The sequence below is a fragment of the Ostrea edulis genome, chromosome 5 (genome assembly GCF_947568905.1).
Source record: "Ostrea edulis chromosome 5, xbOstEdul1.1, whole genome shotgun sequence".
Taxonomy (NCBI): domain Eukaryota; kingdom Metazoa; phylum Mollusca; class Bivalvia; order Ostreida; family Ostreidae; genus Ostrea; species Ostrea edulis.
In genome coordinates, this window is record NC_079168.1 from 28,332,474 (window position 1) to 28,347,073 (window position 14,600).

The 14,600-nt window shown below is 36.5% G+C and overlaps 1 protein-coding gene across 1 annotated transcript; it reads left to right on the forward strand.

Annotated features, from left to right (window-relative positions):
• Positions 1–651: 651 nt before the first annotated feature.
• LOC125652220 (zinc transporter ZIP3-like) lies at positions 652–10,498 on the forward strand. Its single transcript, XM_048881247.2, has 2 exons — positions 652–746; positions 7,026–10,498. Exon 2 carries the CDS (start codon positions 7,058–7,060, stop codon positions 8,003–8,005), a length of 948 nt encoding a protein of 315 aa, XP_048737204.1. The 5' UTR covers positions 652–746; positions 7,026–7,057; the 3' UTR covers positions 8,006–10,498.
• The last annotated feature ends 4,102 nt before the right edge of the window (positions 10,499–14,600 follow it).

Sequence of the window (14,600 nt, forward strand, 5' to 3'; positions counted from 1 at the left end):
TAAACACAGGGAAAAAAAATATTTTGGCTGAATTTGTTTTGTGATGAAACAGATCTTGAAAGTAAGTAATAAGTCGACAACTGTCGAACATGTCAGATATCGAATGGTCCGGGGCTGTTCTGGGAAAAATTGTTCTTAAATTCATTTGAATTAAAGATATCGTTCATTCAACTCATGTGCGCAACAATTCAAACACACATTATAAAAATGTCCTTCCTCTATGCAATATAATTTAATTGTGATTTCGAAAATTTTGCAGCCCTTCACCGGCAACTGTGATGTCTCTATATGCGTGATTAATTCTCGAGCGGGACGTTAAACAGTATATAATTTAACCAAACCATCTCTCTCTCTCTCTCTCTCTCTCTCTCTCTCTCTCTCTCTCTCTCTCTCTCTCTCCATTTTATCTACACCATAAATTTTTAGGAAAAGAAAGTACTGAAAAGTGTTCCGTATCTCCTTTTAAAAATGGTATACCAGATACACACAGTTAATGAGATGACTAAACATTCCTTGTCACGTAGCCACAACGTGATAAGCTTTGCATTCTGTACCATATCATCGAACCGCACGTGATAAGCTATGCATACTGTTAACATATCAACTAACCTTCCCTGATAACACGGGCAATATTTGCACCCGAAACCCGATATACTTGCTGAGCTATGCACACGGAGATTGTATGCGTGGACTGAAGACAAACGAATATTAAAGATCTGAGCAGTGTGCACAGTTTACTTTCAAAGGTAAAATATGTTTTCATTATCTTTTGTGTTTTTTAAATTCAAGACATGAAAGTTAAAAGTAGGTTGTAATTTGAGGCAGTGTTCATAGCGTACTTTTTTATTTAAATCGACACAAGGGATGGTTGGTTGTATACGGTGGTTAACATTCCAATCGAGAATTTTTCACTCATGTGGAGACGTAGGAATTAACTACACTAAATTACTGCATGTATTTAAGTTATTCAGCAACATCGATCAACTAACCTTCAAATAACCTTGACTTAAACATAGGCTCCACAATCCTACTCTCTCATTTATGGAATACTCTCGTGTACACAACATTTTGTGAGTCCATTAAAGGGGCATTATCTGTAATTTTGTCACCAAAAAATGAATTCAATGAAAATTGCTCTATATCATATATTTTAGTAATAACACCAGTATTTAATTATTTCAAATACTTTTGAACCCCAAAACAGGCACTTGAATACTAGTATGTGATTAAATAATTATTTTCTTACACGCCTATAATTCTTCCTTATACATTCCTTTACACTAAAAGCGGTCATCTAAAGTAGCTTTATCCGGTTACATTTGTTTTTGTACTAAATAAATGTTTTTTATTAGTCATTAATATAATTTATATTCCTCTGCCATTGAGAGATTTTGAGGGGAAAAAAATAGTGGCCATCACTTTCACAGCTAATTAACTGTATAATTAGCAATAAATCTGCAAATCGGAAGATCTGTAAGAGTGCGTAGTACGTGTTTCTCAAGTATAGTGTGCAGCACGTACTTTGAAATGAGACTTGTCAGGCCCAGAGAAAGGCATTAATTTCAGATACTGTCAAACTGGCAATGCATGTATTTCTGCTCTTACATTTTCAATTCACCTGGTATTTTTATCTCATAAGGTAAAAGTTTTTATTTCAAACTGAAATGTCATGTTTTAAATACAATAGAACTGTAATGCAATGAAACAGAATACGTTTGGTTTTAATGAAATGTTTGCATATGTGAATATTCATTGAAGTTGAAAAAGAATCAAATTAAACTGCAGTATCATAACATTTTTGTCTAATTTCATGTCCGCAAAGAAGAAGCTGATTAAAAAAAATATTCAGTTTAGTGTTCGTTTTATTTTATTTTTTTAACAGGAGAATTTTAAATGATTTTCTATACAGTATATGAAATTTATGTCTTAAATATTTCAACACCCCGTTCTGTGACTTTACTGTGACCTTGAGACCATGACTGCAGCAAACTTGAATCTACGATAAATGCTAGAAACTTGAATCTTCAATACATATTAGTATAGGGTTCCGATCCGCTTACCGCTTCTTCACCTTTTTAGGTGGCCTTCCATATCTTCAGTAAACTGAATTTTCATAGACGCGGACTATTTAGTCTCCGCACCAATCAAAATGCTTCTATCACACTACCATATTTTTAAACAATAAAATGCTTTCTTTGTGGTTGTTTCATCGGGTGATGAAGGTAGCTAGGATCACGTAAGCGGGTTATTTAAATTTTGTCTGCAATGATTGCTTCCTTCATATGATAACCCGATGAAACGACAAAGAAAGACATTTTATTGTTTATATTTATAATTTTATGTATTGTTTTAAAATATGAACTAGATTTAAGTACTAAAATATCATACGGTTGACCCATTCGCTACGCTAAACGGAACAGCCAATGCACCCTTTGAGGCTTGATGACGCTCCGTATTTGGTAATGATTACGCAGACAGGTGGTACTAAAAACCGGGTCGAACTAGTTTGCAACAAACCTGCATTCATTGTCCTAGATGAAAGCAATGTTAATTTCAATAGAAATATATTAGAAAAAAGATTCAGTGAATGTAAATATAGCAGAATGAAAATTTAAAGAATCACAATGGCGGAATCTGTCGGCTGTCTTCGAAGTCAGTAAAACAAGATTTTCTACAGTTGTCAAGTTTGTTCATGGAGCGACAATCAGAGTGATAAAATATGACGGTTAAGCACAAAATTCGCAAATGTGTGCTATGAATTTCCGACACAGAATATTAGAACATTGCTAATGATCCCTATAAAACATTTATGTCTCGTCTGATTGTCTGCCATTGTAAGGAGGAGGGGCGTTAACCAGCATCTGATTGTCTGCCAGTGTAAGGAGGAGGGGCGTTAACCAGCATCTGATTGTCTGCCATTGTAAGGAGGAGGGTCGTTAACCAGCATCTGATTGTCTGCCATTGTAAGGAGGAGGGGCGTTAACCAGCATCTGATTGTCTGCCATTGTAAGGAGGAGGGGCGTTAACCAGCATCTGAGTGTCTGCCATTGTAAGGAGGAGGGGCGTTAACCAGCATCTGATTGTCTGCCATTGTAAGGAGGAGGGGCGTTAACCAGCATCTGATTGTCTGCCAGTGTAAGAGGGGGAGGGGCGTTAACCATCATCTGATTGTCTGCCAGTGTAAGAGGGAGGGGCGTTAACCATCATCTGATTGTCGGCCAGTGTAAGAGGGGGAGGGGCGTTAACCATCATCTAAACAAATTGAACAAATAATGAATGAATCTGCTGAATCGACCACAGATGAAGATTAGCAAGCTATCTCCAAGAAGCCCTTCCCTCGACTATACTGTGGGGATCCGTGGGCGATCGACTCTAGGAAGAGGGGATGGACCCATCCACCACCTTCTGGAGGACCTAACCATCCCCGGATCTTCAAGAAGACCCGTCCCCGTTTCCAGGGGATGCGAAGGTCGATCACCATCGTCGCCTCGCCGCAACAACCCTAGTGTAGCAGGGCCCCTACTGGGCAGTCTAAATCTACACCAGAGAATCTGCTGGGACTTTCTTGAAAATAAATAGCAGACTAGGAATGGCGCCGCTTTGGAGAAATGGATTATGAAAGTAGACAGTCACCCCCCCCCTCCCCCCTTAGCATTTGGACTCATTTTGATGATATGAAGCTACAAGATCTATTGAATATGTCACTAAACTATACATTCCAATAAGGAAAAATAAGATAGCACAGGGAATTAAGACACTTTATTTTCAGATCCATAGCAAGCCATTTGTGGTGAAATGACTGTTTATATTCCTATGTTAATCTTAAAATAGATTTGTAAAAGTGGACACCCTACATTCTACTGGTTCTGTTTCGAATTAACGAATATTTTCTGTTTCTTAAACTTTAATTTTGTTCTCTCCCGTTTTATGCACTGTCTGATTAGAACCAGCATCCAGATCAGTACAAGTGGGTACATATACCTGCACAAGATATTCATATCAGTTTACAGGCAATTTTTCTGTTGCTGTTGTATGCACCGATATTCTGTATTGAGATTGCGCGTATCAATATGAAATATTTACTGAGGTTTTAAGATTCTAATTTCAAAGTTTTTACTAATCCTAATTGTATAAGTCTGACCCAGTTGTAAGGCTTTGTTGTTTTTATATATGTGTGTTTTGGGGTTGACGTATCTGAATAAAACTTAAAATCATGTTTAGACCTCGTGAGTTTCTTATGTGCATTGAGTTTTGCTACTTTAAGTACAAATATCGTTCAGTTTCCAGGAGTTTGACTACGATACAGCTGTGTGAAGACGACGTCGGTAAGCTCTCTTCAGATTTCACACAAAAACTGACCAAAAAGATAAAAAAGTATATAGAATTTCTCGTTTAAAATATGATTTTAAATATTTTGAAAAATGTAGAACACTTTCTATTTAAACATTTTTGAAAGTAACCCACCTGCACGGATCGGTACGAAATTATTCTTGCGCGGAACGCTGAACGGTCTGCACGGAACGCTGAACGGTCTGCACGGAAAGCTGAACGCTCTGCACGGAACGCTGAACGGTCTGCACGAAATGCTGAACGGTTTACTCGAAACGCTTCGCATGAAATGCTGACCACTTTGTGAACGGTTTGCACGAAACGGTGAGCGTGACTTGCACGCTTTGTGATCGGTCTGCATGAAATGATAAACAGGGCATGCACGCTTTGATTATTTTCGGCATTTTTCGGTTCTTCCTATTTAAAAACGAAATAATTTCCATACATTAGTAATATTCTTTATATTAATAATTCAATTTTACTTGTTACACGCAATTTGATGGGTTCATTTCACTCTATCAACATTCTTTATATCGTATAAACAAAGTTGCCTTTTGGTCCCGCTATATGACGTTATAGGAATGACGTCACAATACGTTTGACCGTTCAGTTTCCAATTTGTTGCTACGGTAATATTGGTCCGCGTCATATAAAATTGATATTTTCTTTAGAATTATCCGTCAAATAATATCAAACGCGGTTATAAGGAATGAAAATGATTTTTATTTGTTTTATACGATATAAAGAAAGTTTGGACGGTTCACGCAATTTTATAAACTACCCCAACTTACTTTAGGCCTATATCGTATAAAACAAATAAAAATTACTTTCATTCCTTAAAAAGGTTGAAAAAGAAAAGATAATGATCCATTTTAAAATGATTGTTCATGTCCAACGAGGTAAATCGCTCCTTTTTAATCTTCCATGAATATACAAAAAGAAATCATTGAATAGATAAGATACTTTCATTTTCCCTACTTAGCTCAATGACTTACGAACACGTTGGGATAAACACGAATGAATACTTTTTAAACAGCAACACCAAAAACTTTCAAAGGGTCTAGCTTTGACTTTTAACTCACATTGAAGTTTTTGGAGATCCTCTTAGCCTAACCCTAACCCTGACTGTCTTGTCCCAGCCTTGGTTCCATATTAATACGTGCCCCAGCCTTTGTTCCATATTAACACGTGCCCCAGCCTTTGTTCCATAGTAACACGTGCCCCAGCTTTTGTTCCATAGTAACTCGTGTTCCAGCCTTTGTTCCATATTAACTCGTGTTCGAGCCTTTGTTCCATATTAACACGTGCCCCAGCCTTGGTTCCATATCAACACGTGCCCCAGCCTTTGTTCCATATTAACACGTGCCCCAGCCTTTGTTCCATATTAACACGTGCCCCAGCCTTTGTTCCATAGTAACACGTGCCCCAGCTTTTGTTCCATAGTAACTCGTGTTCCAGCCTTTGTTTCATATTAACTCGTGTTCCAGCCTTTGTTCCATATTAACACGTGCCCCAGCCTTTGATCCATATTAACACGTGCCCGAGCAAAGCTTGAGTCTTCATACAATGCTTAACGGGACTTTACTTTGACAGTACATACAGTAAATGTTCAAATCACTTGTCATTCCACTTCTTAAATCAATAGCTACTTTTTTGTTAAAAAAAATTGGAAGGAATTTGTAATTAAACAACTATTTTGAGTTAATGTTCCAGATGGTGCACCATTGCTCTATATATCTGATAGAATCTCTTGGAAATCCTCCCTCTAAACTTTCTAAACTTCAGGATCTAGCTTTCAGAAAGGCAAAAGTCCCTTTTCATTACTAGGAGTGTAGTTTTGATAGCTTTTCACGAACAAGATCTCAGTGTGGTTTGACTGCACCGCACAGATATCAGCAGTCAGTTCCGGACCGGTCACTCAATGCTTAAAGCGTTTGCTTCAATACTGGGATTTCGTGTGTCGAGCACCACTAGTGTCTTGGTCGTGTCTAACCTAAGACGTTAAGAACTGTAGTCCCTTCGCCGAACACTCGGCATTTAGAAGTGAGAGCAGAGGGTCTTTCAGACAAGTTCTTTAAAAACAAGGCCCCGTGTCGCGACATGCAGGCATTGGCACGTTAAAAGACTCTCATTGCTACCATCCTGAGCACTAAGCATAACTCTAAATTCGTGGTACTTCACCTACAGCTGATGACGTCTCAGTACAAGTGACAAATTCTCGAAGGGCGTGAAATAAAGAAAGATAAAAACATAAGCAACTGGCATGGTGTCCCTTCTATCGTAAGAAGACAGTAATATCTTTCCAAGTAATATTCCAAATCCATTTTCAAAATCCACTCTTTTCATGAAATATCTGGATAAAAGAAGCGGTGTGTTAAATTTTAATTTATTTGTCTGCCAGATCACCTCATTTTCCAACGAAAACCAAAGAACTAGATTGGTTAACAATGTAATATGGCGTTAATTATATGGCCTTGTTTCAAAAATGCACAAATAGAAGAAGGGTCTTTGTATAAAAAAATGTAGGCGAAATGATAAAATAGGTAGAATGGTAACAACCAAACAGCCATGATAACAAATGATGTCCTTGTAAATCACGTTGATATACATCAATATGCGTACAACAAAATTCAATCATGAATTGTCAGCTATAAATATTCAGATTGGAATTATTACATATTTTCTTTTTCTTATAGCTATTCTTGATTGTCATCGACTTTTATCAAAGATGGTGTCAGCTGCCAGAATAACGGGGATCTTCATTTTGTTTTTCGACACGTTTCTAATTGGACTCTTGCCGTTCGCATTGTTTAAGGTGTTCAAAAAGAAATTCTCACGAGAGAACGCGAATAAATGGACTGGGATTGTGAATTGCTTTACTGGTGGAATATTTTTGGGGACAGCCATTTTGCATATGTTGCCAGAATCAAGAGAGCTGTTGACGGGGGTCATTTCATACGATTATCCGGTCACCGAAGCATTGACCGGATGTGGGTTTTTGATGACACTCACGGTGGAACATCTTGTCAGATACTATCAAGTTAGACATGTAAAAAACAGTTATGATATAGGCCATGATAATAAAATAGACCAAGAAGATGAAGAAAAAACCAAAGAAGAAAATTCCACAAAGAACCAAACCGTTGTGAACACTGAGATAGAGAAAAACCCTGGTAACGTGGATGACCCGGCAACATATAGGGGTGACGTTAAACAGAATTTTCGTTCATTTCTTCTGCTGCTGGCGATTTCGTTTCACATGGTGTTCGCGGGTCTGGCTGTGGGACTGCAGACAAACGAAAAGGACGCCTGGATTCTGTTGGGAGTCCTCTCTTTTCACAAGATTGCGGTCGCGTTTAGTATAGGCTTTCAGCTGGAAGCAAACCTGGCAAGTTTTAAGTCTGCACTTCTGTCGCTGTTCCTGCTGTCCATTGTTGCGCCAATCGGGGTCGTAATTGGCTATGTTGTGACAGAAGCTGGAGAGAACGCGCAAGGACAAGAACTTGCTTCCGGGATATTACAAAGTCTCTCTGTTGGCTGTTTTCTCTATGTGACTTTCTTTGAAATCCTTTGTTATGAAGTATACGCCACCAAAGACAGAAGCCATTGGAAGGTTTTGTTCACAGTCATCGGCTTTGCAGTCATTGTTGGCATCCAGTTTGTCAAAGATGATTAGTAGATCTAATAGATAAACCTGCTATCCGCAATTACAAATGTAAATCATTGACAATGGTATGTTATTCAAGCATTAAAAATAAGTAATATATGATTATCTAAACCCTCCTCGAAATCAGTTGTAAATTACTCATGCTTTGCAAGTTTTTCTTTCCATTGACAATATTTAAATTTTTCATTTTCTTTTGTTTTCCACCTAGAATAATTGGACCAGCGAATTCATCACCACAAAGTTAATATGACGCATATATGTATATCATTTACCAAACCATTCAAATTTTTAAATCATTTAACGTTTGGCTAACGTGTTTATATAATCAAAGACGCATCGTGTATTGTAATTTAGTGAATGAAGAGGGGGAAATTGGATATCAATTTGAACGTCTAAAAATTCTGTGTTCTCTGCTTCTAGTTTAGTAATATCTGCATCATCGAGATATATGTCATATATATTGAACTTTCGCATGCTTCTTTTAAAAAAAAAATACCCGTCTAAAACCCCACCAAACAACGCATACTGTATAAGTTTACTTGAGTTCATCTATATATCAAGTTTCCATTTAGATGTAATTGAAATTTCGGTCATCCGCTCAAAACATAATTAACCAAAAAGTGTCCGCTATTGAATCAAAAGACATTCTTGAGAAGTATAAGAATACGACCTTCCTGGATTGAAGAGCGCATGCTAGAACACACATATCACTGACGTCGGACGTCCACGGGGAGAGACACTGAAACAAGTCTGTGTTGGGAAATTCCTAGTTTTCTTGATCTTTAAAAGATTTAACAAAAATCTCATCTTTACATTTTCATGATACTTATATTTATACATGCACTTAGAAAAATCTTATCAAAGGTTTTAAAATTCTTTAAAAATTGAAGAAGATAAACCACCACAAGGACAGTTTTAAGTCAATAATGTTATCAATATTATCTACTGATATATAGACCGTAGGGATACACTGAGAAGGAAGAAATAATCCAATTTGATAGGAATTGCCCTCTATCGTATTTTACGGCTTTCAACTTTTAACGATATTCACACGCACCGACGACATACAGAGTGCTGGACACTCTTTATTCAGCTAATGATTGTAAATTACCTGTGAATGTTTAAAACCTGGTGGCGGAAGCACACTGGGTGTGAAACGGGTACCTTCTATCACAGAGCACCTTTCACAATTATATTGATAATGCTCACATTATTACATGCAGTTTCCTTGCATTGAATTTAGCAGGGTCCCCCATGTACGCGAGAATGACAGGTCCTTAAACAATGTAATAACCATGTTTTCGTTGGAGATGTAAGGACGTGTTGTATAATTATAATTTTCTTCTCGACAACTGCCATCGTCCGGCCTGTATTACGATACAAGTAACTGTTAAACCTCGTGTTGATTTTTTTTCCTAAAAAACTTTGGATGAGTAATAAATGATAAATAGCATCTTTTATTTTGAATATTATAATCGCATTCCCAAAAGTTCCTCATTGAGTATCACGTACAGTGGTATTGTTTAATATACATATTGTTTTCTACACCAAAAAATGTTGAATAATACCAGAAAATAGCTTTATTAACAAAAAGAAGGCAGGCATGTCTGCATCTTTGAATATAAGCTGTCAAAAGCAAAGAAGGACTTTAAATTCATTGAACCAGACACATTTCACATGACAGTATACTTTACAATGAAGAAATTGACAAGGATACTAATAATGAGGCATCTAGTTAAAATATTTCATTTGAAGAGATAGTCGCACATATACATGTACTCGCCTAAAAATAGGATTTTCTGAAGTTAAGACAAAAACTTACCAATAGAAACACATGTAAAATGCCAAGGGATTTTTTTTTCCGACCACAAATGGGAACACACGGTTAACTTCTTTAGAATGTCTAAATCGTATCTTATTTCATAAAAGAGAAAATGTGTATACGGTCATTTAGATTACTCGACACAATTTTGATGCAACAATATACATGTATATGTAATATGTGACTCGATGACTGCTAAAATTTTATGATCTTAACTTGGAAAGGGTCGTAATGTTAAAATATTTTATTTGAAATTATTACGCGTTTCCTATGCATGTCTAAAATAAAACAATTGCTTACATTATATCAATGAATAAATAATCCTTATTTTTAAAGTCGGACATATATACAACAATCTCGAGCATTAGCTATATGCTAAATATTTATCAACTTGTACGGATTCATCTTATGGGAGGAAAATTTTCACAGTTGTACAGAAATTGTATTGAATCCAAGCAGATTCTCGAGACAGCAATATATTTTATGCTATTACTTATTTTATATTCCTTATAGGAGTTATGAGATTGATCACTGTTCGCTATCTTCACCTTTCACGTACATCTATAATTCTGACATTTTATTCTGTCTACGCATAACTGTATGTTTTATGACAAATGTTATCACTTATTCTTAGGCGAGAACCTCGTTAGATGACAGAACTTGTGTTCGATTTTTTTAGTATATTATATATGCAATAAAATATGTCCAAACAAAGTGGATTGAAATTACTTTTTTAAAAAGCTACAATTTCAATCCCATGTATTTAAATCAATGTTCCCGCCCGTATGGCGATAGCGCTAGCAAGATAGCCCGCACTGAGTTAGTGTATTGTGACGTCAAATGTTTTGACTATCGGACAAAAATCACGAATGCTGTCCCGCGGTCTTCAGTACTGGCTAGCAAAGAAATAGATGAACTTTCTTAAGCTTCGTCATAAAAAAAACTTACATGTAAGTTTTGTATCCCATCATATGTCGACTTCAAATCTACACACTGTCTTTCCTACAAACATACTTCTAATGCATTCCAGCTTTTTAGTTACAAACAAGCTTTACACAGCCCGAATATTACCACCTTATATGAAATTTTCCGACATGATCTTGTTCTTTTTTCAATTAAGATCCAGCTGGACATGTCACTACTGGTGATGTCGATAAAATTAAAATGACGACATAAAATCACTTTTTTTAAAGGTTCTAAATTCAGAGAACCTCGGTCTTTCAGATGACGACAGAATTTCATCTCTATTATGAATTCTGTCGACGATTATGCCAGATGATGGACTAAATATGAAAAAAAGAGAAATTGATACCTTGTCAGAATGGATAAAAAGTATAAAAGTAACATCAAAATATTATGATAAACACGTTAAAACAAAGGTGCGTATACTGTCCATCCCTCTGTATTTAGTGAACTTGAAGTGATAAAAGAATTAAATCATGAAGGAAATGTATTGATTCCTATACTGGATTCAAATTCTTCAAAAAGTCCTTCCAGAGATTAATTGCATGATCCAGTAAATGTTCTTCCAAGCCCCTATCTTTACTACTCACAAAAACTGTAACTGCTGTGAAGGAGAAACTTCGGGCGTGTTGTGCTGCAACATATACGAGAAGTGGATTCTCTGAAATTCCAAAGAAGTTTTACAAAACGTTTCCCAAAATCAACTGCATCAAAATGTACAACTTTTCAACATTTTTCAACATCATTCCTTACGAAAATCTAAAGAGTAGGTTTTAACATCATAGGCTGCTGCTTCTTCAATAAAAATAGAATACAAAATAATCATATCTTGTGATCAGTCATTCAAAAATTACATTCCCAACATCACTAATTCTACGCATATGCTTACTCCTCCTAGGCACCTGATCCCACTTCTGGTGTGTCCAAGGATCCGTGTTTGTCCAACTATCTACATGTATTTTGTATTCCTTCTAGGAGTTATGAGATTGATCACTGTTCGTTATATTCACCTTTCATAAGTACTCTGAAGTCGATGTTGAAAAGATGCCGAAAATCCTCACTGACAATATTTAGGTAGTCTTTAGTGATCAGGTCTTCCAACAGCCTATAGGAAATCCCATGGGCACAAATTGTGCTCCATTATTAGCTTACCTGTTTTTGTATTGTTTGGAGGCAGATTTTTGAAAAGCTTCCACATGGCAAGAGAAAATATCTTCCTATGACCTTCATCTCGATGTTTCTATTAGCAATTCGCATTTTCATTCATATGTCGATTCAATATACTTATATCCCAGTGAACTTGAAATAAAAGACACGACATAGTTTTCCATGTCTGCTTCTTTTTGAAAACATGTCAACGGCAATCTACCAAAACAACTTTATGACAAACAAGATGACTTCAATTTCTCCATCGTCAACTTCCCATATTTATATTGTATCTTGCAATATTCCATCATCAAACCTGCATCTATTGCTTAAACTGATTCGATACATGAGAGCGTGTTCTGCATATGATCAATTTCTAAATCAAGGTAAGCTACTGACAAACGTTAAATGTTAATGGGGTTTCAACAGTCTCGTCTAAAGTCAGCATTTCGCAAATTCTATTGTCGTTATGGTGATTTAATTTGCAAATACAAGCCATCACATGGTCAAATTCTGTCTAACGTGTTTCATAACAAGTTGTTAGTCCGTTATTTAATTACTGATTTTGACGACAGATTAGTCCGTTAGCCTGATCGGAAAGTAGAGCTCACGGCGGGTATGACCCATTAATGGGGGATGCTTACTCCACTTGGGCATCTTGTCCCAGCTCTAGTGTGTCCGGGGTCAGTGCTTTTTAATCTTTATAGGAGTTATGAGATTGATAACCGTTATCTTCACTTTTTCACAGAGAATGAGTAAAATATTGCATTTTTTTTTTTTTACAATCAAATTCTCAAAATTGAATTAATACAAAAACTTACATGGAAATTTTTTTGCAAATGTTTATTCAGATTGATCACAGGATAAAATTAACCAACACAGAACCCTTCCTTTACGGTCCGTACAGAGCCCTTCCTTCACGATCCGTACAGAGCCCTTCCTTCACGATCCGTTAGAATTAACCAACACAGAGCCCTTCCTTCACGATCCTATAGAATTAACCAACACAGAGCCCTTCCTTCACGATCCGTACAGAGCCCTTCCTTCACGATCCGTACAGAGCCCTCCTTCACGATCCGTACAGAAGTATTACGTGATGTTCTAGTGACGACCAAGGAAGATCGAACAGAGGAAGTCCAACAAATGACCGGAGAATGATTAGGACTTGACTGGGCGGGGCATTTCCTCGGTGTGTGGACATACTACTGACCTTGTCCTTGTTATCTGACGTTAAACATTGGATACAACACACGCTCAAACTTTTGTACACTGGATACACTTTAGAGTCACTATCAAGTAGTCCGTTTGATAGCGGGTCTTACGGTTTGTTTACAACACGTATATGTACAGTGTACATGTTAGTCCGATATATCTGACGTTTTCCTGGCTTTTTTATGATTTTGATATTTACCGTGCCAGTGGGCGTCCAGACTTGGCACGGTAAATATAAAAATCATAAAAAGCCAGGAAAACGTCAGATATTTCGGACTACATGTATTATGTTAATGTATGTTTGGCGTATTGTATACACATGCATATTTTCACAAATTTTACAGATAAATGGAGATATCTTTGACCTTTTTAAGAGATAGAACTCCTGAAAGAATGTAAGTACTTTTGTAAAATGAGGCCAAGATCTTTCTGCACACAAAAATGTATGAAATTTTTTGCTAAATCTTGAATACAAATGTGAAATAAATACTGTCATAATACAGTAAAACCCATAAACAAATGTTTGCCTTTAAATATGTTAAGATGCATTGAGTATTCTGTTGGGCAATTGCATAATTTCATAATTGTTGAAATACATTTAAAAAACAATTGAAATTAAGCATATACAATGTATATTCTTGTTGAACATTACACAATGCACTGAGCACCGGGTTTTTTGTTTGTCGTTTTCCCACCTCATTCTCCCCCTCCCCTAGGTGAAAAAGAAAATTCCGAAATCTTGATGCACTTCTAAATGACACCAGTAATCATCTCCAAAAGGATTACTCAACAGCTAATGCGGAAATTGTAAGTGGAGTTCTGGGTATCAGGGGCGGGTTTTTTTTTTCTTCAAAGAAAATAACCCCCGTCATTTTCGACCCCAGTTGGCTCATAGGGCTAAAATAAAAGTACCGAAATCTTATTATTGCACATCTACAGGACACCAAAAATCATCTTCCAAAAGATAATTTGGCTGCTGCGTAAAATGTGTAAGGAGTTCAGGGAGCCAGGATTTTTGTTTAAGAAAAAAACATCGGGGTTTTTTGTTTTTTTGGTGTGTTTTTTTGGACAACCAGGGTAAAATTGGAAATTCCGAAACCTAAATGGCACATTTACAGTACACCACCTATCATATTGTATTTTAAAAATTACAGCTTAAAATAAAGGAAAATTTTGAGAAGAAAGTGTGACAGACGGACGGACGGATCAGGGTATCAACAACATTCTCAACTTTCTTTAGAAAGTGCGTGTATATAATTGAAATCTACATGACACGATTACAGTACTCAGCAATACATCGCTCACCGTAACGACACTGAAATTCACAAGTGGAAATACATGTAGGTAACTCATGTTTTCGTCGGAATTCAAACTTCATATTGACTAGGCCTTCTCCAGTAATGTGTTTCTACATTATTGCAATGATAAAATATGTAATACAATCTCTCTCTCTCTCTCTCT